Raw genomic sequence first — 27,054 nt, forward strand, 5'->3', positions numbered from 1 at the left:
AGAACTGGATACGCAACGCGGGACTCTCGAATCCTTGCCTGTGCACCAGCCCCACAGCTCCCTAGAATGCACTCCCTGCCAGGGACGCGGAATTCTATGCATCAGTCAGTGCTTTAAAAACTCCCATGCGGGCAACCCTCAGGCCCCTGCCCCTGGCAGCCTCAGCAGCTCCCCCTGCTGCATGGGGGGGGATCAGGTAGGGGCCTTTAAGTGGGCAGTGCAGTCTAGCCTGACCCCCGCTCACAGAGGTCCACCCTCTCCTCAGACTTAGTAATGAGGCTCCATCTCATGGGCAAAGCTAGTGACCCTGCAGGCAACAATTAACGGGACACAGGGCAGGAGGGATCCCTTTGAGATACAAATGAGTAGCCAGGCCTGCACCTAACAGGGAGCTGGCATGGCCTCGGCTACTGCCGCTGCCCTCAGAGCAGCCACCAATTCCCTCTAGGAGAGCATCTGATGCTCCAGCTGCCTTGCCGCGGTGAGCCAGCTGGCATGGGGGCTGCAGCATCAAGGCTCTGGGAACAAGCTTGCACCCAGAGATGACTGGGATGGCAGGGGCAGGGCTCCTGGACTCTGAGCAGGGAGGTGGGGGACACAGCTGGTCTCACACAGTGCAAGGGGTGTCAGCATGAGGGGGGATGGAGATGCCCTTTCAGGGGTCCACAGGTGCTGGGGGCCATGTGCATGCAGCATTGCAGTGATGAGCAGGGGACGGAGGGGCCTAGCAGGACTGTTTATCTCAGCTAGGGGGAGGGGTCAAAGGGCCAAGAGCTACCAGGGACTCAGGGTTTGAGGCCCAGCTGGAGCTGCCCTACAGGTTCTCAGCACCTCTCCTGGGCCTGGGAGCGGCAGGGGTGGAGCTCTACCACCCTCAGCCTTCGCAGCACACCCTTTGCCATCAGGAGCACCTGAGCAGACAGAACATGACTCAGCCCCTAGCTGAGCAGCAGACCCAAGAGAGCATGACTGGGCTTCGTGCTGGGGTCTGGGCTGCATTTCAGAGACCTGTGCCTGGTAAAAGGGGTGGGTGTCCCTAGGGCAGAGCTGCCCTCAACACCCTCCTTCCTAAGCCCGAGGGAAGAGCGGCTGCCCAGGAGCTGGCGTGCACTGGCTCAGCTGACACAGCTGTGCTCCTGAGAGCAAGGGCTGGGCCCTGCCCCCATGTCTCCAGGACTGTCCACACCACTTGCTCCCAGCTGAGCGGGACAGTCACCCAGCCTGAGATTGGGAGCAGCAAGGCACACCCGGCACTGCTGCTCCCCATGCAGGGGGGAAAGACACCCTGTACCCTCAGTATCTCCTGCACAAGCAGGGGCTGGGGCTGACTTGACTAGGCCTCGCAGAGCGAGCCAGCCCTAGGAGCTGCACGGACCCCCCCCCAGGAGACTGCAGTATCCAAGCAGACAGCGTCATGCCAAGGCCTCCTTGGCAGAGCCGTGGATCACGGTAGCAGAGGAATTGCCTCCTGCTCCGGTAGGCAGAGCTGGTGGCTGTGCTGATGGGTTCACTCCTAGCTCCTGGGCAGCTAAAGCCTTTCAAAACAGGCCAGGACTAATTAGTCAGGCCAGCCGTCTCCGTGCAGCCGACTGCAGCCAACCTTCACCCTCTGCGCAGATGCCTGCGGGGAGGGACTGTCCCTAGTACAGAAGTGCTGCCAGGGCTGTGCACAGAAGGGCTCCCAAAAGCACAGCCCCTTCCTACAGGTGAAGATTGGGGGGAGCAGAGGAGGGCTGTGGAAACCCTCTGGGGCTGGATGTACCTCAGCCTACCTCCTTGGAGAAGACCAAGCGCCAGGATGTTTGGACCCACCCAGACCGGCAGCGCCCCCACCCTAGAGCAGTGCCCCCATCCAGTGAGGCCACAGGGTCCCAGCTATCAGCCTTTGCAGGTGGGGTCTTCTCCCAGGCCTCGCACAGGGGAAGGATCAGCAGCCAGGTTAACCCCAGGCAGCCGCATGATGAAGTGGAGTCTCACACTGGATCATTACACTCATTCAGTTTATTTTGGTTTAAAATGTGTTTTTAAAACAAGCAGGAAGTTTTAAACACCAATTATCTGCAATGGCCAGTGGAGACAATAGAGACAGGGGAGCTATGGCCCCATGGAACAGAGCAGAAGCTAAAACAGGAAGAGGAATCGATCCAGACAGCAGCTCATTTCCCCCATTAACTGCACCACAAGTAGGAAGGAGCCAGGGAGATGCAGAAAGAGCAGAAAATGTGAGAACAGAAAGATACTGTGGGGAGCTCAGAGCAGTCACTTCCAGAAGACAGCAGCTCTTTCTGGGCGAGGGAACGGCAGCATTGACTGCCTGCCTGCCGCATGGGAAGACGGGAGAAAACCCTGCTCCATCTGCAGATCAGACTAGGGGCTTCCCGCCTCCACCGGCTCTGGCATCAGCTAGCTGCACACTTGACAGGTGAGGTCAGGCCAGGCCACTGGCTAAGGGAACACTGTTTTCCTGGTACTAAGTGCTCACGTCTCCCTCCTCCAGGGTCAGGCTGCAGAGGGTGATGGAGGAGCACAGGAGGTGCGTGTATAAGCAGCACTAATGAAATGCGGCAGGCCATTAAAAAGCCACTATCGAGCAGTTGGACACACGGTGCAGTCTAGTCTAGGCAAGGGAGTCTGTTTCCTGGTCGCTCCATTGAGGGGAGAGGAGAGCCAGGCCATTGCTGGTCAAGGCCAGGCCAGGCCCAGTGGTCTGTCCCCATGGGAAGCCAGGGCTAGCATGGCCAGGCTGGGGGAGAGCTCTTCCTGTGGCTGAGCTCCACAAGCAAGTGAACCAACCAGATCAGTCTTGCCTAAAGCCTCCAGGCTCAGCCCCACCCTCCATTTGCAGCCAGTCCTTATTCCAGTGCCCGCAGACTGTCTCCGGCCAGCCTTGTGCCTTCTGATGGCTGCGGGGAAAGTGGTTTGCCACAGCCGTCTCTGCGGGGCTCCCTTAGCAACCGTGCTTGGGGGTGAGCCCTAGTTCTTGACGGGGTCTGTGCAGCTAGTGGCTAGCTGGTCCAGCTGCCCAGGCAGGCCTCAAACACAGCGAAAGGGGCTCCTTCTGTTTCTGCACGACAGTTCCGACAGCTCTGGTCATCTCTGCCTAAGTCCAGCTCAGACTTCTGCTTCAGGACCGAGTAGAGATGGGACTCATAGCCGCTGTCTTGGACATTGATGCAGGTCCTCCGGAGCACCTCCAGGTCTACTGGCCGGTTCCTGGTGCCCTGCAGAGCGTCCAGTGAGCAGAGCAGCTGGACGTCCCAGTCCGACTCTGAAGAAGAAGATGGTGGCCCCAGATTTCGGCCAGTGTGGGTTCTGCAAGGGGCAGGCTGGAGGGTGCTGGGATGGGCGGCCAGGCTTTCGCCAAGGTCTGTGCTGTTGGGTGGCTTGGGCAGCGCACCTTCAGCTACTGCAGGGCAGCGCAAGCGCCTGGCTGGGGGGATTGGCAGGTGTGGGAGGGCCGGATGGACTGCAGAACAGCTGGCCTTGTCCCAGGTAGGTGATTGCAGCTCGAGGCCAGACTCGGCCACACAGCAGGGAGGCTCTGGGGCCTGCTCTGTAGACTGCCCCTCTTGCAGGCCTGGAGTCCCGCTCTCCCAGCCCTGCTGAGTGGCTGTGCTCGCCAGGGTAGCCTCAGTGTCGGCTATAGCCATGGGATCAGGCTCGGGAGGCTCTGGGAGCACATGGGCTCTGTCCTGAGGTGTCGCTGAGGCAGGGAAGCTGCAGAGCCTGCTGGAAAGCAGCAAGAGCTCTGCTCCAGGAGCACCAGATGGAGCAGTGCCAGCAACCCCTCCCACAGCCAGCCCCACACCCCAATGAACTGAGCTGCAGCACACCGAGCCTGTCTGCTTCTCCAGACGCAGGGGGTCGCTGCTCGGCTGTATTATCCTCGGCCTCTTTTCCAGCCGCATGCAAGGGCTGTCGGAGAGTTTGCGTTTCCTGGAGCAGGGTGATGCTCCCAGAGGGTGACTCAGGGACTCGAGTGCATCCTGGGGAACAAGTTCAGGGGAGCAAGCAGCTGCCTCTCCAGGCAATCCATCGCTGGCCCGGGTCCACTGGCTGAGATCAGGAGCAGTGGCCAAGGCAGTAGCCCCCACTGCAGTGTTGTCAACAGCAGACTGGTCTGTGTTCTGACACCAAGCATGGGCCCTCCCAGCTGGCCCTGTGCTAGCAGATGGCCTGGCTTGCAGTGTCTCCTCAGCCCATAGCCCCAGGAGGGGGTGCCCAGCAGGCAATTCTGGAGGAGGGAGCTCACTGACCTTCTCCTTTGGCGTCTCCTCTGGGCCTGTGGCGCATTCCCCACCCAGCACAGACACTGCATTGAGAGACAGCTCTGCTTTGTCCTTCCTGGCCAGCTGGTGCTTCCATCCCAGCTCTGCAGCTGGTGCGCCCAGGCCTTCCACAGCCTTTGCTCGAGAGCCACAGAGTTCGTTGTCAGCTGCAGGAGAGCAGGGCACCCTGGGAGAGAAAGCTTCTCATTTAATATGGGAGCCCCTTGCATGGAACAGAAGCCAGGGCTGTGCAGCACTCTAGCAGGGAGCCAGCACGATCTGTGCAGGGATGGGGTATTTAAGCCCCTCTGCTCAGAAGGTGAGGCCGAGAAAATTGGGAGATCGCCTGGGAGGAGCAGTGGCTTGAAATGCAGCTGTGCAGAACTCCAGCCCAGGAGTCATCAGGGTCACCTTCACCAGGTCAACTTCACCAGGGTCACCTGCTGGCTGAGCAGGACAGCCTGACCCAGCCCCAAAGGGACACACCCCAGCACAGAGAAACAGGAGGGGGACTGAGGAGCAGATGTGTATTTTGGGCAGTGAGGGGTCCTGCGTCACAGGAGATGAGCCACTCTTGGGTAAAGGCATGAGAGGGGTCTGGGAAATTCCCCACAGGAACCAAGAGAACAGCCCCAGGGCAACAGGAGCCCAGAGTGGCTCGTGTCTTTGAGGGTGTAGCAGGGGAAGGAGCCAGCCTGTCTACCCTGGACACCGAAGGGAACTTGTCCCCTAATCCTGCTCTGCCAAAGGAAGCAGGGCCCCTCTACCAGAACTGCCTGCCTGTCACTGAGCAGCTGACTGGCTGTGGATTTTAACCCACCATGATCCAGGCTGCCCAAGCCAGACCCTCAAGCCCCAGGGCAGCAAGCTGTTTGTGTGTTACCTGGGGGGAGAGGACCAGGCTGGGATCTCTGCAAAGTCGTTGGTGAGCTGAGCGATGACGTGATCCACAGCTGCATACTGAGAGGCGTCCAGCGCGAACTGCCTGTGCCGGGGGCTCTGGAGGTGCTGGAACAGAGCAAGGGGAGCGTGGGGCCAGCAGCTTCTTCTCGCAGCAGCAGGCCCAGGAGAGCAGGGTGCAGCTGAGCCACAGCCCCATGCTGGGGAGAGTTCCAGGGAGCAGCAGTAGCTGCTTGCCCTGCAGGTAGCTGCATGGCAACTGCTGGGGAAGGCTAGAGGCCCTCAGGGACAGGCTGTGGGGCCAAGGGGAACGGATGTGGGCACAGAGGGAATGCGGCTCTACCCCTGCCCATGGCTATGGTGCTGGGAACATCCCAGGGCCAAGGTATGACAAGTATGGGGCAAGAGCAGTGCAATCTGCAGCTTGGCTCCCAGCTGCTGGGATGGGCAACAGTGCTGGCACCCTAGGTGCCCCTGGGCCAGGGGCACAACTGCCCTGCAGGACTGCACACTCCCAGCTCCCAATGGACTTGGGCTGTTCTGCTGAGACAGGTCAGAGGAGCGGCAGACGGAGCCAAGGCACACCTGTAAGATTGTCTGCTTCCCCACTGGGCACGCCTGCGTTGGGCATATCTGCAGAGGCTCTGCCTGCCTTGAACCACGAGCAGGGGAGACCAAGGCAGCTCCTGCAGTGCTAGGCCAGTGGAGCCCTTACCATCTGCAGCTCCCCGAAGGTCTCCTGGCAACATTCACAAAACCCCTTCCTCCTCTTGGGCACGGTGGCTGGGCTGGACCGGGGGCTCCTCTCTCTCTCGCTGTGCGTCGGACAGCCCTCGGGGGCTCTGCAAGGGGACACAGTACAGGCTAGATATCCATATTATCCCCATGCCTAGGCATCGGTTGGGCTAGGTGTGGTACAAACAAGATGGCCTCTGCCCCCGGGGGCAGACAATCTTAGGGACGGGACGAGACGGGGAGCACGAGAATGCGGTGAGAATGCTGCTCAGCGAGACAGGCTGTGGGAGATCTACAAGGAGCTCATCCCAAGCGTGAGGGGCAGCAGAGAAGAAAGCACAAAGGGGCGAAGAAGGCTAGCATCGCTGGGCTGATCAGAGGTTGGAGTTGACTTCTTCATAGCAAAGGAGAGGCGAGAGGTAGGGTGGGGATAGGCCACAAAGGGCCTGCAGAGTGAAGACAAGCAGCTCATGTTTAAGGCGACAGAGAAGGAGGAGTCCGTGGAAGGACACAACAAGGGTGGGGGGAGGACATGGTCAAGACAGTGGACGAGGAGAACGATGTCTGTAGCAGTGTTTCGGATATGAGAGATGCACGTGTCCAGGCCAGACAGAAGGAGGCTGCAGTAACTGAGAGGTGAGATGGGCCTGGATGGGAGCTCTAGGTCTGTGGATGGATAGGAGAGGCCAGACCTTAGGGATGTTCTGCACAAAGAACTGGTACAATTGACACAGTCTGGGTGCAAGGACCTAGAGGGAGGTCAGAGTTGAAGATGATGCCTGGGTTACAGGCCTCAGTGACAGACAGGACAGTGGGGCTGTCCATACTGAGCAAGTCAGAGTTGAAGGCAGCAGGGACCCCCAGCTCACTGAGTCTGACCTCCTGGGCACCAGCCCCACCCAGCACCCGCACACTGAACCCAACTGAAATGAGCCCAAAGGGTCACAGCCTCAGAACACTGGACTATGCTGCGCCACAGGCCGAGGGGTACCAGGGCCCGAGGCCCTTGAAATGGGAGGGGAATGATGTGAGATACACCCAGATAATCCTGGCCAATGACCCGCCCCCCCATGCTGCAGGGGAAGGCGAAACCCCCAAGCTCACCACCAACCTGACCTGGGGCGGAATTCCTGCCCCACCCCACATTCGGTGCTCGGTTAGACCCTGAGCTTGTGAGCTAGACCCATCAGCCAAGCACCTGAGAGAGAAAATGCCCAGGGCCACCTCAGAGCCCTGGCGCTCCCATGCAGTAGCCCAGCCCAGCCACGACCATCCTGAGGCTTCAGAGGAGGGAGGTAAACCCAGAATTCCTGACTGGGACTGAAAGCAGCCTGTATTCACATCCTACACACCACTGTAATAATCTTTGCACAAAAAAAGCCTTGTGAGGTACCAATAACTCGCTGCTCATTAACATTCTTGCGCAAGGTCTGCATGTGATGGGTATGGAGAGTCATGGTATCATCATCAGAATGTGTGTGAACCAGGTCTGTCCCAAACAAAGGGATGAGAGTTCCCTGTTTACACACCCCCACCAAGCTGACAAGGGGCAGAGGCAAACCTCACACTAACAAGGGGAGGGGAAAAAGAGGGCAGCATGGCATCTGTACCCAGAAGGAGACAGACACTTGTCCTGGGTTTCACTTTTCCAGAGGAATCATAGAATCATAGAATATAAGGGTTGGAAGGGACCCCAGAAGGTCATCTAGTCCAACCCCCTGCTCAAAGCAGGACCAATTCCCAGTTAAATCATCCCAGCCAGGGCTTTGTCCACTGCAAAGGCTCCCTAGGCTATAAAGACAGGGGCTGAACCTCCAGTGATAAGCAGCTGAATCAGCTGCTGATGTACGATATTACTGTACTACAAGAGTTTTGAGTGAGGCCTTTTCTGACTGCTAAGGACTCTGGGGATTAATATCACTGAACTGGCTGTATTAACACTCAATGAGGAATTCTGGACACTCACTGATACCAGGCTGTACCGCCTGCCCAGATAGGAGGGGATGGCACAGCTTTCTACCTCTCTCCTATGTACATGAAGCATAGAGGAATCAAACAATGGAAGCTGCTTTTCATTGAATTCAAAGGGGATGGGAAGCCCACAGGAAGGGAAGAATAGCATGAGAACATCCTGCTTCTTGAAACAAAGTCATTGACCTTCAGAAGATCTAAGCAAGGACTGAAGCCATCTTTGGCATCCATCACTACACAGACAAGAGGCTAGAACCCTTGCAAGCTGAGAAAGACGAGTCCTTCAACGAAGGAGGGTGGGGTGGGGGGGTGCGCATGAAGTCGCTGGAACAGAATATAGGTAAGAAGTTGTCTTAGGTGAAAGATCTTTGCCTAAGCAGACAAGGGAAGCCAGCACCTTGTACCTTTGTGAACATCAGCCATGGCTGGGAAGGATGACTGGTGAGAGAAACCATCTTGAAAGCCTATATCTTGCTAGATTAAGTTTTAGGCCTTTAGAAGCATATTTTGTTGTGTTTTACTTGTAACTCTACCTTCATTCTTTAAACTTATTAACAAAATTAAGTGAAATCAAGTATATTTCATTTTTATCACAAAAAAATATTTAAAGAGAAGGGTGAATTTGTGCCCAGTTAATAAGCTGTGGTGTGCATATATCCTGAAAGGAACAAACGAACCAAATTATGTCTCTGAATGGTCCAGGCGAGGGTTGGACATAGCAGAGCACATGGTTTGGCAACATTTGGGACTGAGAGTTGGGGTCACCCTGCAGGTAGTAACCCCGGCTGATGGAATCCACATAGTGCTGTTGACAGGCTGCTGACCCAGCACCGTCCAGCACAGACACTTGGGGCATGCACTGGCTGTCAGCAGTCCAGGTTGGGAGCTACACCAGCAAAGCAACAGGTTCCAGGGTAGACAGTGAGAACATTGCATCCTGCAATGTGACCCTGGCCCCTGCAGGGGACCAGCTGGGTCCCTGAAGCATGGGTTTATAGGAACACACACTGGAAGTGGCCCAAGGGCCGCTGCCTCAGTCAAATGGGTCCAGCTCTCTTAAAACTAAATATGTGGTTACCCCAGTAGCTCCTGCAGAAGAGGTTGTTCCAGAATCTCACCTCTCTGCTGATTAGAAACCGCATTTCCAGCCTGAATGTGTTCATGGCTAGTTTATCCCCGTTTCTTCTTGGGCCAACAGTGTCCTTCAGCTTCAACAGCTCTTCACCCCCGCCATAATCAGAGACCAATCATGCCCCACCTGAGCCTTCTCGCTAAGCTGAACAAGCCGTAAGGTTGGCTCTCCATTCCACTAGTCATCCTAGCGGCTCTTCTCTGCACCTGTTCTGGTCAGAATTTACCTTTCATGAACATGGGCGACCAGTGTTCCAGATGAGGTCTCACCAGTGCCTTGTACCATGGCATTGCTCAGCCCAATGAGAAAGGAGGTAGTGGGCGGGGAAGGAGGTGGATTAAGAGCTCAGTTTTAGCCATGTTGAGCTTGAGCTGATGGCTACACATCCATGAGGATATAGGAGAGAGAGAGGGGCTGACAGGAGATAGGTCTGGAGCAGAGAGGAAAGTCCACGTGTTGTCAGCACAGAGAGAGTTGCTGAGCTGGTTTGTGGAGGAGATTAGCCAGAGGTAAGTGCAAAAGGAGAAGAGATGTGGACCAAGGACAGTCCTGTGGACCCCCCCCTTCTCCCCCCTCCCAGAAACCTGGCGGAGGAGCAGCAGCAGCATCAAGCCCCAGAGTGCTCAGGAGTCACGAGGGCTGCAGCTGGGTCACACAGACTCACTTACTCCCTTCCCCAGAGGAGTCTTTGTGAAACACAGGCTCAGGCACAAGCCATCAGCACAGCCAGGTCTGAGGATGGCGAGGCCACCTGCCAGCCAGGGGCCCTCCCCATCCAGTTGGCAGTTTTCCGACCTAGAAAAAGGTCACGGCTCAGATTAGCTCTGATCAGGCTGAGCCGTGGAACAAAGGAGCTCAGGAGAGAGTCTATTTGGCCCCATGCAAAGGAGCTAGGAGTCTCTGATGTCCGCAGGGAGTCTGGGATACCAATGGCACCCAGGCAGCAGTGGGGCTGTAACAGCCACACTCCCTGGCAGCTTGCACCACCTACCTGACTCTGCAGGAGCTTGAGGGGGTTTTCAGAGGCTCAAATGGGCTGGATCTGTTCGGTGCCAGGAAGTTCAGATCAGGGAAGCTCTTGAATTGGTGATGGAAGGGCCGGAATTTCCTGCAAGAACCATCAGTGTCAGACGTCAGGCATGGCTGTGACCCATTTTGGCCCAGTTCTCACTTACCTGGGCTACTACAGGCTCCCCCACACCTCCTCCCTGAGCCTTCGTCCAAGCACAGAGGCTCAATTCCTGCGCCCCCGACCCCTGCTTGGGGCTTCCACGTCCCCATTTAAATGACATGAATAGGCAGCAGGTTTAAAAACAAAAGGAAGTACTTCTTCACACAACGTAGAGTCAACCTGTGGAATTCTTGCTAGAGGATATTGTGAAGGCCAAGACTATAAACAGGGTTCAAAAAAGAACTAGATAAATTTGTGGAGGATTGGTCTATCAATGGCTATTAGCCAGGCTGGGCACGGATGGTGTCGCCAGCCTGTTTGCGAGGAGCTGGGAATGGGTGACAGGGGATGGATCACTTGATGATTCCCTGTCCTGTTCATTCCCTCTGGGACACCTGGCACTGGCCACTGTCAGAACACAGGATGCTGGGCTAGATGGACCTTTGGTCTGACCCAGTATGGGGCTGTTATGTTCCCGTTTCCCTTGTTAGATTGAGATGAGAGTGGACCCCTGGGGTAGTTTCAGGATTCAGCATGTTTACACCATGCCTTGATTTGGCCCAGAGACTCTTCCTTGGGAGACTGCTGGGGCAGGCAGCTTCCTACAGAGCCCTCAAGTCCCCCTGCTCTCTGCTTGCTCAGAGAAGGTGGGCTGAGCTGCAGGTCGAGGGTTCAGCTCTGGAGACCTGTGTTGACTCCCTGTTGCAGCTCCAGCCTCTGTCCCCATTTCCCCAGCTCCCTCAATTCCATACCGCTGGACAAGTCCAGCCTTTGCATCCATGGAGGGCCCCATTGACTGCAATGTGGACAGCACTTAAACTCATGAAAGCCAGACTTGCCTCCTGTTCAGGGGCAGACAGCAGCTTCGCAGACAGGGCACCACCACCGGTGGAGGCCATAGGGCAGGCATTTGCTGCCTAGCCCTGAAAGATGCTGGTAATTCTGTGGGCATCCTGCATCCCATAGCTCCAGCTGTTGCTACCACTGGTGGATGTGTGCCACTGGGCAGTTATGTACTTGATTTTTCCAAGTGTAGGACAAGGCCTTTGGAACGGTGAATCCCAAGGCAGCCTTCTCCCTGCACCCTCCCATCCCATGTGCGGAACTGCACTGGGCCTAGAGTACAGGACGCAATCAGCAGTTTGTGAAAATCTTTGAGGGACACAGTCTCAGCTAGAAATGCCTGTTACCAGCACCTGAGATAAAGCTGATAGCACTGAGAGACCTAGTTCTCCTCTCACGCCTGAGCTTGGATTGCATTACACTCCAAGCCAGGGACATTAGAAACTGGTGCTGACTATTATCAGTGTTGTAATGGCACCTATGAGCCTGTCATGGACCCAGCCCCACTGCACTAGGCCCTGCATAAACATAGAACCAAGATGGCTCCTGGCCCAAGGAGCTCATACTTGCTATCAATCCATTTCACTCTGCTTCTTCCGCTCTCACCCAGTGCAGGGGTGGAGTTTCTTTTACTGCACGGAAGGTTTTACCCGAAACCTGCTGATACTTTAGAATTCACCCTTCTGCTCTTTGTGCTTTGTTACATATTACTCCCAGACCTAACACTTGGTCCTGTAGCTGCTTGTTAGTGCCCCTTCAGACGTGGACCTCAAAGAGTACTTAAGGCACTCGAGTTCTGGACGCTGCCATTTCCCACGCCTCTCTAAAGCAGTGGTTTTCAAACTGTGGGTTGCAACCCAGTACCGGGTCGTGGAATGGAAGGCACTGGCAGCTCTGGTCAGCACCCCTGATTAGGCCCTTAAGAGTCCCATCGGCGGTGCTGCCTGGCTAAGGCAGGCTAGTCCCTACCTGTTCTGACACCACACTGTGCCCAGAAGCGGCCAGCAGCAGATCTGGCTCCTAGGCCTGAGGGGCCCCCCCGCACGGGGCTCTGCGTACTGCTCCTGCCCCAAGCATAGTCTCCGCAATCCCAGCCAATGGGAGCCATGGGTGCAGTGCCCGCGGGTGAGCGCTGCACAGAGTCTCTTGCGTGGCTCCGCCTAGGAGCCAGACCTGCTGCTGGCCGCTTCCAGGGCGCAGCACGGTCCACAGTGCCAAGACAGGTGGGAAGCCTGCCTCTGCACCCCCGCTGCGCCGCTGACCGGAAGCCGCCAGAGGCAAGCCCATGACCCAATCCCCTGCCCCAGCCCTGAGCCCCCCTGCACCCCAAATCCCTCACCCCCTCCTGCACCCCAACCCCCTGCCCCAGGCCTGAGCCCCCCCCAAACCCTGAACCCCTCATTCTGGGCCCCATCCTGCAGCCCTCTGCCCACCCCACACCCCAAACCCCTCATCCCCAGCTCCGTTGGGTTGCAGGCATCAATTTTCTTCAACTGGGTCGCCAGAAAAAAAAAAAGTTTGAAAACCATTGCTCTAAAGGATTGTATTACTTAGCTGCGCAATGAGCTACACCCTAGAAACAACTGCTTTCTAGTAAGAAAAGTGCATCATAAACATCATAGTCCTGTAACATTTGCTACTTCCCAGGGCTAGTCACATCCGTTGCTACAGGGACAAACGCAGCTCAACAAGTGGCAAGAATCTCTGTTCCCTGTGGCTTGGTAGGCTGCAATTCTGCAAGTTACTTGAGCAGCACAAAGAGGCCCAGAGATCAGGGCCCATTGTGGTGGCTGCTGTACACAGACAAGCCCTGCCCATGGAGTTTCTCTCTAAACACACTGGGGGACGAACACACAAGAACTGGGGCCCAGAGAGATGAAGTGACTTGGCCAAGGTCACACAGAGAATCTGGTTGAGCTGGAAATGGAGCCTCTGTCCAGTACTGTCACTTCACAGTGCACACAGGTAACCAAGGCTACATTTCCGCACTGCATTTACCCTTCTTCCCCAGCACCGGAAGTGCATCAACAACTCTCTTGTCAATGGAGGGGCTCGGAGGGTTCTATGGGTAAGAGGGGAGGGAGCATCTGCCGAGGGACTCCTCGCAGCTCTTCAGCCAGGAGACCAAAGTTTGCCCACAAAGTTAAAAGAAGGATCAGATTGAAAAGGCTCATTCACCTGCTCCGGTCCTCAATCTTCAGAAACGGGGGCTTCAGTTTTCCCACTAGAAGGAGAATTCTGCAGTTAGCAGCTGGCCTGGGCAGGCATTCCCTCCCCCCGCCCCCACAATGCACACCCTATCCCCATCATCCAATCCCTGGCTACACAGAACTGGACTCCAAAATCTAAAGTTTGTTTTTTTCCCCCCCAATATTTATAACACTTCTGGATGCGAAGAAATCCTGAAAAAAGAATCAAGATCTGTTTGCCAGAGTCTGCAGGCAGCCTGAAACAATAGCCCGGAGCAGCATCAATTTTCCACTTATCTCCACCAGTGGACTCTGAAGCCTAATGCTAAGGATGCAGATATTTCAATGGACAACTTTCAGGGCAGATAGTCATTTAGAAGGCAAAACATACAATCTGTGTTCAGAACCTTGGTGGGGACGGTTAAGTCTAGAGAAGATTTAATGGACAGCTGAGAGACAGCGAAGAGTTAAAAGCTGCTGCAGATGAGCGAGCAACAAGATAGTTAGTTCTAACAATAAGGGCCCAAGTTGTGGTCAGGCCCAGAGCCAAAGTGCGGCTGTTGTCAGAATGCACTCCATGCCAGGCGGACAGCAGGTACCAGCGTGCGCTGGGGGAGTGGTAGCTGAACTCGGCCTCAGCAGAGTGTCAGGATTCAGACAGCCTCTTCTGGGGCATCAGGTTGATTATTCCCATAGGCAGGATCTTAGGGCTGTGCCTTCCTGCTATGTGGGTAGCACAAGGCAAATAGCCTGGTGTGTCCCAAGCTGTGCCAAGGTGCTCGGTGCTGCACTTGAGCAGGAGGATTTGGCCGACTGAAGAAAGCACAGGAGCAGCTCCAAATGCTTTTGTAGAGAGAGTGTCAAACTCACCACAGCCACAAGGGAGACTGGAGTCTTCGCTTCTTTATGATTGGCCCAGGCCTGAGAGGTGGGTAGCCCCCTGCCCAGCCTTGGGAGATCAAGAACACCAAGTCTGACCACCCCTGCTGGGACTGAGGCACCCAAGAGGCCTCTGAGCAGGTTTGAGCCAAGATTTTTCTGCAGGATGTTAAGTCACTGAAGGGAAGTAGCTGTTCAAGCACAAGGCTGAGACTGTTCCCATGCAGTTGCTAGGTGCTCAGCATTTTTGGAAGTCAAACTGTATATTTAGGGACCTAAAATGAGACTGGAAGCACCATTTGGTGCCCGCATGAGTGGCCTGGCCGGAGAGTTTTGATCGGTGACAAACCCCACCCCCAACGGTTCCGCTTTCACTCTCCGGTCACAATCTTTACACTAGCTCTCAGTCACTGGAGGTTCTTCCAGGCCAGACGAGACTGAAGTCTCATGTCAGCAGGAAGCAAGGTTTCCTAGAGATCTCCAGCCATCTCTGTCCCATTATATAGGGGCAAGAGAGGCACAAAGCTACTGTTCGCCCCAGCTCTGGAGGTCACCTTTTAACAAACAAAAAGCTGCCTTCGCGGTTTAGGAGTCAGACTTGACTCCAGGCTGAATGCTTTGAAGGCAGCAAAGGCTTCTCTGAATGCTCCCTGACCAGACTGCACGTTAAGGCACGGTCAGTCCCACGTCGGCACCACCGCGGCATAGCGCAGCCTTCTGCTAGCAGGAGTGAGTGGGACGTGGGGGACACGTCCTCCCCTCCACAGGGCTTCATTTCACAGCCAACACGGATTCAGAGACCGAAGCACCAGTACCGCAGTTCCTACCATAACTCTCAATTCTAGAAGCCCTGCCGGAGAGTCTCTCATAGCACAGGGGAGACCAGGTAAGTGGACAAATGATTAACAGGATTTTAGACAAGATCCCGCTGGAAAGCAAGAGTAGAAAGCCAGCCACACAGGAAGCATCCTAGCTATGCTTTCAAAATGCTGCACAAGCTTTAAAGCACGACAAGGAGAGCCCGGCAAGAGGTTTCTGTCTGAGCTTGGACAGTAAACGGCTTTGAGGGAACAGAAGTTTTTGCAAAAACAAGTCGTTTTGTTGAAATATCACAGTGAGGCGTTTTCACAAAGTCTCCCAACCAGCTCGACACCAGCTGAGAGCAAAGCTTCTGTACTGACCTTTAAGGACTCCTGGCCCCACTGAGAAACACTTCACCTAGACAGAAAAAACAGACAGCATTTAGGATGGGAGCCAGCCATAGACAAGACTAGCAGCCCACTGATTCCAGAGCAGTGAGGGGGAGATGCCAGCACAGGGCATGCTCATCCTTAAGGCAGTCCACGGCTGCTGTGCCCCTGGTGTTTGGCAGATCGGACTTGGTTTGCATAGCTCAGCACTGCCTAGACCAGACTGCTGGAAAGAAGATCATACAACTGGCCCTTCCTAAAAGAAGGCCAGCCTCACCCGTCCCCAACCCTAGCACAAGCCTGCTGGCAGACTGACTGTATACCGCATTGTGATTTTACCTCCCTTGCAAGTTGGGTGGAGAAAGCTGGAGTTTCCCCCTGTAAGTTGGTTGGGATCTGGGCCTGTTGTAGGTTGAGACCCCAGCTGGTCATCCAGCCTTGCCAGCCTAGCACTAGGCCTGAACTGCACCTGAAGTTGGCTTGCTAGACGTATTTCAGCTTGGGTGAGCTTTTTTAAGCGAATCTAGTTTTACCAGTAAAAGTAACAGCACGGACTCGGTTATACTGAGCTAAAGGTGCCTCCTCTTCCTGCATAGAATAAGGACTTTTCTACCAGTATAACGACATTCCCACTAAGCTAGGTTATACTGGGTTAACTATACCAAGCGCATCAGAGTTTCAGGCCAGCACCATCAGATCATCTAGTCTGACCACCTATATATCACAGACCACCCCCAACCCCTGGACACACCTGTATTGAGCCCTGGACACACCTGTATTGAGCCCGATAACTCCCTAGGCTAAAGATTTCAGCCCTCAGGAGACGAAACAGTTGCATGCCACAGGCAGAGAACAGAGGCATTAGTGGCATCTCACTCTTGAGGCCCCTGCAGTGGCAGGGAATTGATCAGTGACCTGCTCAGAGGATCTGGTTTGTGACCCACACCGCATAGGAAGGTGGACACCCCCACCTCACCCCTGCAAGGTCTCTGCCAGTCTGACCTTGGGGGAAAATTCCTTCCCAGCCCCAAAGCTAGTGATCAGTGAGACCCTGAGCATATGAACAGGAGACATCAGCCAGGCAATGGAAAAGAAATTCTCTGCACCATCTCAGAGCACTGATCCACCCTGTCCAGTGTCTCATCGCTGCTTCAGAGGCAGGTTAAAGAAAAAAAACCCCACAAACAAAAACCCCACACAGAATACCTCTGGCCAATTGTGCCCTGGGGAACAGACTCCTTTCTGATCTCAGCAGGCAACCTGCTTAAGCCCTGAAATGTGAGATTTGATAATAATCAAGGTCTTCCTACTGATCTGCAAGTGTTAGGAACATGCAGAGGACAATGCTGGGGGCAGTGCAGAGCTTCCTGTTCCCCCCCATAGTCCATGAAGGAAGGGGATGAACGGGGGTTCAGAGATTCAGAGTCCACGTACAGAAAGGGCAACTGCAAGCACTAAACAGCTGCAGCATTGCTCCTAGAGCAGGATTAAAGCATGTTGCAGAAAGATTCTAATCTCACTTTAGAGACTCCAAGCAAGGGTGAGTCTACCACCTCCCGGGGAGGCTGTTCCAATGTTCACTCACCCCCAGTGCTAGCAAACTGCCTCTTACATCCAGGTGGAATTTGTCCAACTTGACCTTCCAGTCACTGGGTCTTGTTCCGCCTTTGGCGGCAGAGTTGAATAGCCCCTCTCATGATCAAAGATCTTGTCCATGTGTCAGTGCCCAGGTGCAGTGAGCAACTCACCCTTCAACTTTAATGTCAGTAAAACCAATAGATTGAGTTTAAGCCTCAAATCACGAGGCTCCTTTTCCAGCTTCTGGATCACATGGGGCCCCTTTGAACTCTCTCCAGTATGTCCTCATCTTTGAGGTTTGGACACCAGAACTAGGCAGTGTTCTAGTAGCTGTCTTACCAATACCATACAATCATAGTAATGAAGGTCTGGAAGGGATCTAGAGGGATCATCCAGTCCCATGCTAAGGTAAGATTAAGTCAGTCCAGACCATCTGTGACAGGTGTGCATCTAACCCGGTCTAAAAAAGAAACACAAAACCATCACTTCTCTACTTATACCCGATATTCCTTTCCATACTTGTCCTTTTTGCCATGCTTTTACACTGAGCTCTCATGTTGAGGGACATTTACAACAAACACTCTGTCCTTCTGAGTCACTACTTTCTCCCAGTCTTCCATCCTGTACGTATAACCTGGATTCTTGGTTCCTAGATGTACTACCTTACATTCGGCTGTATTAAAATGCATTTTGTAGGATTGTGATCATTTAACTATTTAGATCATTAACAGTATCCTTTCCTCATTACTTACTGCCCCAATCTTTGGGTCATCTGTAACTTTACCAAAGATTTTGTATCACCTAGAATGTTTAGGGAAACTAACTTGATTTGTTTTGTTGAGCTTATAAGATTGGTCGAAAGAGGTAACAGTGTTGATGTAACAGACTTCTGTAAGGCCTTTGACTTGGTACTGCATGATAGTTTTATATTCTAGTTTTTAATCAAAGTAACATGGCATACACTAAATTGATTAAAAACTGGCTAACTAAACAGAATCATCCTCCAGCAGCTGCATTTCTAGTGGGGTCCTGCAGGGATCAGTTCTTGGCCCTAAGCTATTTAACAGTTTTTATGTTTTCTACCAGGTCATGATAAGTCATCACAGATACAGTTTGCAGATGTCAAAAATTGGGGGTGGTAAGTGACGATGAGGGCAGGTCACTGATTCAGCATGATCTGGATCATTTGGTAAGCTGCATGCAAACAATGTGTGTTTTTAATATGGCTAAACATAAAATGTATACATCTAGGAACAAAGAATGTAGGTCATATTTACAGTGGGAAAATGTCCTGGGAAGATGTGATTAAAGATTTGGGGGTCATGGTGGATAATTAGCTGAACATGAGCTCCAGGGGGACGCTGTGGCCAAAAGAGCTAATCCTTAGATGCATAAACAGGGGAATCTCGATTAGGAGCAGAGAGGTTATTTTACCTCTATTTGACCCTGGTGCAACCGTGGCTGGAATACTACATCCAGTTCTGGTGTCTGCAATTCAAGAAGGATGTTGACAAATTGGGGAGGATTCAGAGAAAAGCCCCAAAACTAATTAAAGGATTAGAAAACTTGCCTTGCATTGAACGACTCAAGAAGCTCCATCTATTCATCTTAAAGAGGTCAATGGGTGACTTGAGCATAGGGTGTAAATACCTACCCGGGGAACAAATATTTAATAACGGGCTCTTCAGTCTAGCAGAGAAAGGGGCAACACCATCCAGTGGCTGGAAGTTGAATCTAAACAAATTCAGACTAGAAATAAGGCACAAATTTTTAACTGTGAAACTAATCAACCATTGGAACCGTTTACCCAGAGTTGTGGTGGATAATCCATTCCTGACAGTTGTTAAATCCAGACCGGATGTTTTCTAGAAGATCTGCTCTAGGGATTATTTGGGGGAAGTTCTGTGGCCTGTTTACACAGGAGGTCTGACGAGATCACCACAAAGATCCCTTCTGGCCTTAGAATTTAGGAATGGTTAATAAAAATACTGATTGGCACTGGACAAAACCAGTCCCTCTGGGGCCTTGCTCATTGACCTTGTATGTCAGACAAGGCCTAAAGTGACTCTGCTGTAAGAGGACTGCATCCTGGGCTAGTTGGGAAGGACAAAACCCACTTGTTACCAGGAAGTCCTGGACTGGGGGAAGTTTAGGTCAGTTACCATCGTCTTCTCACTCTGCTTCCTTGCTCCTGACACGCGGAACAGCAGCTGCTGCACATAGGCCATCATTTCTATGTGGGGTGGGAAGTCAAGGAGCTAAAGCCCAGAGAAACAGAGGGAGCTGCTACTCCTCAGCATCCATAGTGAACAGAGGATGAAATACAACTCCATCGAGCTACCCACCACACCCGGGAAAGTGCTTTAGCACCCTCCTCTGCCATCTGTGGGAAAAGAGTGGTACTGCACATCCTCCTTCCATGGAGGAAATAAGGACAAGAGCTAGTGGCCAGATGGGAGAGGGAGCGCTGCATGTTGCGTGCTACAATCTGGCTCTAAGTGTCACAGTGGGAGCTAAGAGCTTTCAGCCCTAGATGGCGGATTGCTGTGTTCGCCCTGAGAGACCAGGTGGGTGAGAGAATCTCTGTTCTTGGACCAACTCCCATTAGCCCTAGCCAAGGCAGACGTAGCAGCGTTTCCCTTTACAGAAAGATGCAGAGGAGGTGCAGCATGCCTTGGAATTGGACAAACAGGCAGAAGCTGAGCTGCCGCCCACTTTAGCCCAGAAACTCTAAACTCACGTTGGACGGTGCTGGGTGTGCATGAGCCCAGGGTACAGAGCCTCAGCTGTTGGCTCAAGTCCAGCAGAGACCTAGTGCCCCAGCCCCATTGTCAGTGAGAGGCATTCCCACTGCTCCCCTCCCTCATTGAGGATCTCAGCCAGCTGCTCTCGTGGGGGTTGCTACATGCCAGGATCAAGGCACTTCAGCAGGGCTCGCTGACATGGTCGACATTAAACATGTCTGCTTAGAGAGAGGCCTTCAGGGCCATCAATCCAGCAAGGACGTGCCTTTGACATATAGACCAGGTATTTTCCACTGCATGCATCCGATGAAGTGAGCTGTACCTCACGAAAGCTTATGCTCAGATAAATTTGTTAGTCTCTAAGGTGCCACAAGTCCTCCTTCTTTTTCTGCGGATACAGACTAACACGGCTGCTACTCTGAAAACAGACCAGATGTTATCCTAAGGGGTAGTGGTGGTTCTGTGCCGGTGTTTAGAACCCTTGGATCAGGAGGGGAAGGTTACAGTCAGACTACTAGGAAAAGAACAGAGTGGGTCTGACCAAGCCCACACCCCGTTCTCCACACACAGACTTTTGAAGACCCTCCTCTGAAAGCCTGTTTCCCCAGGCCAGCAAAGCCTCAGTCAGTGTAACCCATCGTCAAATTCTTGCTCCTCCCCCCATAACCAGCCATTCACCCCCCAGGTCATTGATTTAACAGATTCAGAAGCTAGATATTAAAGATCAGAGTCCCATCCCCACAACACAAAGTTTCTGTAGAAGGATACCATCCACATGCAAGATCCGAACGCCCCAGGAGCGAGCATTGACAAGGATACTACTGCCACTGCTGGAATCCTGCACAAACAAGAGGAGAGACTCAGTGATATACAGCCTGGGGCAGAGTGGACATCTCAGACTGTTTGCTGGCCTCGACAGGGTATGAGATTATATTGTGTGTCACATCATTGTCAAATCATTAACATTGGTCTTTCCTGCCCCCCATCCTCAGTCAGCAGCAGGATTTTAGCAGATGTCATTTTGAGAACTTCTAGAGTTGGGAAGCCTAGTGAAAAGGCTGCAATCCCACTGCTCAGAGGCTAGAAAACTGCTGATCTTGACTGACCAGAAATCAGTGGTAGCTAAGATCATCTTGGTATAAGAGTTGCCAGCTTGCTCTTTTCAAGACTAGAAACAAGAGCTATCCTGCTGTAGAGATGGGATTTTTGAGTAGCCACTTCTGCCTTTGCCATTTCAGAAAGCTCAATCCTGGGCCAGCTCCCTGACCCAGAGGGGATCTGTTGATTTGCAGATGAAATTGGCATTTCCAAGTCCTAGGGCACGTGGTGCAGGGAAGAGGAGAAATGTTCTTATCCTGACTCAGAGCTGGAAGCATGAACTAGACTATGTCAGCTGTAGCATGAACCTTTTAGTTAAGCATTAACGCCATGTACCGAGTGATCAGAAACCTTTCAGCACAAGGTCTAGAGGCAAAGCCTCCCACAACTCTGCAGCCAGGCTATGTGGCTAACCAAGTCCATGTCACACGTGGCTTTAGTGCTCCATAGGTTATTGCTATGTCTGATGCCGCTGTGATGCTCTTATAGGCCTGGTCTACACCTAAAAGCATCAGGTCAACCTTACTACATCACGTACTTAGGCCGACCAGACCCCACTGTCGTCTTCCATTGAACTAGTCTGGAGAGGTGGGTTACCTACACTGACAGAAAATCCCCTTCGGACGACGCACAGTCACTGTTACGCAGTCGTATGCGTTGCGTTAGAGCAACAGGAGTACAGCTACCTGTATGAGTGTCCAGCCCAAGGGGCAGCACGTGGGAAAGGAACAGGCCCCATAAGGGGCTGAAAGGCTTGGAACCCCAGGCAGCGTTACAGTCTTGCATTTTCAAATGGAGGACTTGTCCAGGCAATGGCCCACATGGAATCTAGTGATGGGCCAAGTCTCTGCACCGTTCCCCAAGCACAGGCTGGATTGCTGCCCTGCTCAGGAATGCCTTGCACCTACTTGCCTAGAGGAGAAGCCCATCACCGTGCCGCTCACCTGGTTCCTCATGGCCTTCTGCAGCAGCTCCTTCCCCCTGCTGATCAGAGCCTGCAGAAGACACAAGCCAAACAGCATTTAGACCAAAAGCTCCTGAGCAGCCAGCCAGGTGGACCAGTACGCTACTGCCCAGATAGTTTTAAAGGGCGAGGGCACAGATCCTCAGTGTCTCTGGCACCCCCAAACCTCACTACCACCCCAGATTACAGACCTCCAGGGAGATGCAATAGGGTTTAACCTTCCCAGGAGAGGATTCCACTCAGAGCCCCCAGGCTTCCCCTCTCCACCCCAGGCTCCTCACTGCAGATGTCCTCTGCAAAAGGACAAGCTCCTCTTGGGCAGCAGCAAGTGACCTTTGTACTTTAAGGCTCTGCTCTATGGGACTGAAAGTCTGCCCTGGACACCTAGAGCCCCCAGCCCGCAGATCAGCCCGGTTTCAGCCTGATGGATCGGAGACTACAGAACAGGTCAGGTGAACTGTGCAGCAGGAAAGCCATGGGAATCTGCTAGGGAAGCCATTTGGCCTCTGCATAGGCATGCCCAGCAGAGGCCATGTTACAGTAGGATGCCCTGTCAGACCGCAGGGAGACAGCAAGGTTTCTTCTAGTTTGGGGGTAGGACTCAAGCCATCTGACCTTGTATTTCTTTATTACTCTGGGCAGCCCTCAGCGCAGTCATGGCCAGCGCCCCACCCGGTGCTGTATGTTCTACTGTTAGCAATGGAGTCTGACTGTTTTACAGGCTGGGAAGATGGGCCTTGAAGTGTAACACTGAGCCCCTTTCTCTTGACCTGCCAGCTCCCTTCTCTGGTGGCATGGCTGCTTCCCAGCCCACCTATATCTTACCCCTGCTGCCTCCACCTTCTCCCCCTGCTCCCTCTCCAGCATGTCCTCCCACCTCTGAGGGTGCACAGAGAGTTCAACTTAGACCTGTTGAGTCCAGCCCCCTGCCCCAGACAGGGATTTGCTGACTCTGAGCAGAATTGGCAGGATGCTTTCCTTGCAAGCTGGAAGTTCTAGGTAGGGGACCCTGGGTCTCATCCTACCAGCACCTTGATGATCGTTCCTCTGCTCTAGCGACATTTCTGAGCCTGGGGCAAAACCCAGTGACATGCAGAGCTGGTCCCTGCATGCAATCTGGAGTAGGGGAGGGGCACCATTCACATCCATCCCACCAGCCAATACCAGGACAAGTCACACAAAAGGAAATTAGAAGCAAATCCATACAAAAAACAAGCCCCTATTATCTCTACTGAGCAGCAGGATTAATCAGCCAAATAAACAATTTCTTCCAGCATTTAGGCAGGTGCAGCACATCTATACCTCCAGCTGAGGCAGCGAGGCCTGCCACACTTCCAGTCTGTAGCGACTCTGAAGGGAAGTATCAGTTTTTATGCCACCATATCCTGCTACAAACCTGTGTAAATTCCTACGGTATTTATCCCTTCACCACTGATTAGCAATAGTCTGGATGTGCCGGCCATTTGCTGCACCGTGGGGAGTTTGTCTGCCACCCTAACATTTCCAGTTTTGATTGTGAACTGTAGGCTAGTAAATGAAGGGCACATCGTAGTGCCACTGTATGCTGTTGGATGGTGCTGCACCCCAGAGGCAGTTGCACCAGTCTCTGTGGACACTTTGCAGAATGTTTGGAGATTAAAAATGCTATAGAAAGATATGGCATCTCAAGCCACTGCCCAGAGGGCAGGGCTCATTTATCGGAGTGTGAACAGCACCAGGACTGGGACAGCTGAATAGAGAGGTGTTCTCAGTGAGGCAGACAAGCTCTTCTGCAGCTACTATTCTCAGGCTCTGCTCCCCACCAGCCACTGCCCCAAGGCTTAAGGCTGCCTAGACCCTCACAGTCCTTACACTGTCTGCTGGCTTGTGGTGATGCCCCGCATGGCTCCCTTTGGGCACAGCAGAGGGCAGAGTCTTTGCCTTGGCATCCCCTGAAGCTGCGCTGCTCCGTTTCTCAGTCGGTCTCCGAGGTCCCCTGTCCAGTTTGGCCTCTTTGCTGCTGGAAACCACATAGCTGACTTCTTTACTCAAGAAGCTTTCAATCACCTGGACCAAAGACAAAAACAGAGTCAGCTGCAAAGCCACCAAGTCTACAGCAAGGTCTGGAACATCTTAAAGAAACCACCATCTTCAGTTGCCTAGATGCAGGAACAGGGCTGCATGAGACCTAGTCTTTAAGCTAGACATTTCTCCCCTTCCAGCTCCATCCCTTACTGTCTTCCAGTCTTAAGGCCTCCTCCCAAGTCACGCTGGACTATTAGTTACATGCAACTGAAAGATACCTTGTAAGGACTATACTGGTCAGCCTAGTGAGCTGGGACACTTGAGAATCAGTTTACACGTGTACTCAGAACCCTTCCCTAGCCCCTCTGTACAGCGCATTAACCACAGTGCCCCCAGCTGCCAAATGCACTGTTCTTGAAAAATTGGCCCTTGGTGTCTTCAAGAGCTCAGCTCCCATTTAATGGCCAAGTTTTCACAAGAAACCAGCACCCAACATGCATCCAGGGGCTGAGCTCCTGAAGAACAGGCACCACTCTTGGGAGCTGACTCTTTCGAAAACCTGGCTCCACATGAATAGACCTACAAGCAGCTTGTGACGGACTGTCCCCATCTTTGGGCTTAAAAAGAGCATTCAAGACTTCCTGAGCCCTGCAGATGGGAGCACAAAGGGTAAAGTGACAGGGCCGGGTCTTTCCAGGAATGCATTCCTACCCACCACTCCCATTTTAGGTTAAGGTTTGGACTAGAGGCACTGAATTCCACCACCCCACCCAAGTCCATTCAGCAACTCTGCCCCTTGTCAATGCATCACTCCTATAGCAGCATCCATTCAAGTCTTCGGCTCTTCTGGAGCTAGAGCGCAGCTGCTTCATGCTCTCCAACAGGCAAGGTGCCTCCATACTCACCCCACCCAGCTGCTTTATTGTCGCCACCAGAAACTCCATGTTCTTGTTATTCGGCAGGTCCAGGTAGAAGGATTTTCCCAAAAAGGGCAGGTTCTTGGATGACCCAGTCACCTCCTGCTGCTGTTTCTCTGGGGGTCTCCTTTGCCTTTTCTCTGATTGGCAACCCATCCTACCTGCTAAAAAACACAGCCACCAAGAGAGTCAGCCTCTCAGATGAGCAGTGGGGAGAGCACAAGGGATGAGGATATCTGTCAAACATACAGCTAAGGGTAGCATAAAATCTCTCCTTTACCTGTAAAAAAGGTTAAGAAGCTCAAATAACCTGGTTGGCACCTGACCAAAAGGACCAATAAGGGGAGAAGATACTTTCAAATCTGTGAGGGAAGGTTTTTGTTTTGTGTTTCTTTGTATTCTCTCTGGGTCAGCGAGGAACCAGGGCAGGAAAAATACATCTTCTAAAGCCATATCTGAACTAAGCATTTAAGATTACAAATTGTAAGTAATAGGAAAGAAATGAGTTTGATTATCTTTTGTTTTAGCTTGTGAATTTTCCCTAGGCTAAGAGGAAAGGAGTACTTGTGGCACCTTAGAGACTAACAAATTTATCTGAGCATAAGCTTTCATGAGCTACAGCTCACTGCATTGGATGCTCCTTTTCTTTTGCGGATACAGACTAACACGGCTGCTACTCTGAAACTAGGCTAAGAGGGAGGTTTATTCCTGATTTTTCTGGCAACTTTAAAGTTTTGCCTAGAGTGGAATCCTCTGTGTTTTGAATCTGATCACCCTGTAAAATTACCTTCCATCCTGATTTTAGAGGTGCTTCTTTTATTTTGTTTTTATTATAAAGTTCTGTTGTTAAGAACCTGATGGGGTTTTTAGGACACTTACAAACCAAAGGGGCTGGTCTGTGCTCACCTTGTTAACCTATTTGGTTGGTATATTATTCTCAAGCCACCCCAGGAAAGGGGCTTGGGGGATATTTTAGGGAACCAGGAACTTCAAGTAGCCCTTTTCCTGAATCTTTGTCTAACTCACTTGGGGGTGGCAGCAGTACCCAGCCAAGGGCAAGGAAGGATTTGTACCGTGCAGAAGTTTTTAACCTAAGTTGGTAAGAATAAGCTTAGGGGTCTTTCATGCGGGTCCCCACATCCGTGCCCCAGAGTTCAGAGTGGGGAGGGGACCCTGACGCTATCACAGCTGCTTTGGGCGCCTTCTGCCCAACACACAAGAGAAACAAGCGGCAACACACCCCCAGGGAAGAAAGGGACAAGCAAGTCTTTTAACGCCTTGTTGCCATTACAGAGGGGCTTGGGGCGGGGGGGGCATGTTTTAAAGCTGACGTTCGCCCTGAGGCCATCACCCCCCCCCCCAGGCAATTGCATCCTACCGCCACAATCTCCCGGGGGCTCGCGGGGGGCGCGGCCCGCCCTGGCCCCCCGGGGAGCGGCTGCCGCTCGGTGGCGCCGGGGGGCTCGGACAGGCCCCGCGCCGGGGACACAGGGGGCAGGGGCAGGGGCAGCGGCCGGGCCGGGGCGGGGCGGACGCGGGGCGCGGAGAGGGGGCGGGCCGGGGAGCACCTGGCGGCGGCGGTGCCCGGCCCGGCCTGCCGGGAAGCGGCGCCCACCCCGCCGCTCGCGTACCGGGCTCCGGCTCAGCCATCGGGGGTGGAGCAGCGGGCGGGTCTGGGCCCGCGCCGCCCGGCCCGGAACAGAGCGCTCGGGACGCGGCGAGGAGCGAGGCCTGCGCCCCGACCACGCCGCAGAGCCCCGGGGGCCCAGAGCGCTCGCCGCCGCCTTCGCCTCACAGCGGCCGCGGCTGCCGATTTAAATTTCCGCCCCGCCCCCTCCGCTGCCGGGCCGACCCAGCGGGCTACGGCGGCCGGGGAGGGACCAACCGCCCCCCTCCTAAGCCAGCGCCCCCGCCCCGAGAGAGGGCGGGGCCCAGGCCCGGCGCCGGGGATTGGGCCCCTCCCCCCCCACGCGCCCAGCGCCTGGGCCGGCGCTGCGGCACGACGTGCTGGCGTCACGGCAGCGCGAGGGCGCCGGCCGGGGGGGCAGGGGGCGCGCGGGGGGCTGCGGGGCGGGGCTCCGGGGGCGCGGGGCCGGCTCCCCTTCAGCCCCAGGCGGGGCGGGGCTCCGGGGGCCCGGCGCGTGTCCACGCGCGAGCGGCGAGCGGCGCCGCTGCCGGCCCCGCTGCGGTGGTTTGTTTTCGGGCCGGGCCGGGCCGGGCCGGGCCGCTGGGGGCCGCAGGAGAGCTGGAGTCTCCCCGCCCGTCGCACGCGGCTCCCGGCGGCGGCTGGGGCTGGGCGGGGTCAAGCGCCGCAGGGGCCAGGGGGCTCCGGGCCTTTGCGGGCGGGAGGCGGGGTCCGTGTAGCAGCCCCAGCGCTGAGCCGGGCCGCGGAGCTCAGCTCCCGCCCGTCGGGCCCCGCTCCGGTCTGCCTCAGGCCGCGCTCGTCTCGGCAGTGGCCGTAGCGGGGCCCC

At 54.1% G+C, this 27,054-nt stretch overlaps 1 protein-coding gene across 4 annotated transcripts; it reads right to left on the minus strand.

Moving 5' to 3' along the window:
- Positions 1-1,986: 1,986 nt before the first annotated feature.
- Positions 1,987-26,510, minus strand: DBF4B (DBF4B-CDC7 kinase regulatory subunit). 4 transcript variants are annotated; one of them, XM_048829779.2, is made up of 12 exons: positions 26,215-26,510; positions 24,572-24,747; positions 23,514-23,708; positions 21,643-21,693; positions 20,369-20,438; positions 19,019-19,089; positions 15,270-15,306; positions 13,199-13,244; positions 9,998-10,114; positions 5,884-6,010; positions 5,152-5,276; positions 1,987-4,455 (listed from the first exon to the last, which is right to left on the minus strand). In XM_048829779.2, the coding sequence occupies exons 1-12, from the start codon at positions 26,231-26,233 to the stop codon at positions 3,006-3,008; spliced, it is 2,484 nt and encodes an 827-aa protein (XP_048685736.2). In that variant the 5' UTR covers positions 26,234-26,510; the 3' UTR covers positions 1,987-3,005. The 4 variants fall into 4 exon arrangements, with proteins under 4 accessions (XP_048685736.2, XP_048685735.2, XP_048685734.2 ...); XM_048829778.2 differs by having other exon boundaries at positions 24,572-24,744; positions 26,152-26,510; XM_048829777.2 differs by having other exon boundaries at positions 26,152-26,510.
- Positions 26,511-27,054: the final 544 nt, after the last annotated feature.

Source organism: Caretta caretta, chromosome 27, assembly GCF_965140235.1.
Source record: "Caretta caretta isolate rCarCar2 chromosome 27, rCarCar1.hap1, whole genome shotgun sequence".
NCBI lineage: Eukaryota > Metazoa > Chordata > Testudines > Cheloniidae > Caretta > Caretta caretta.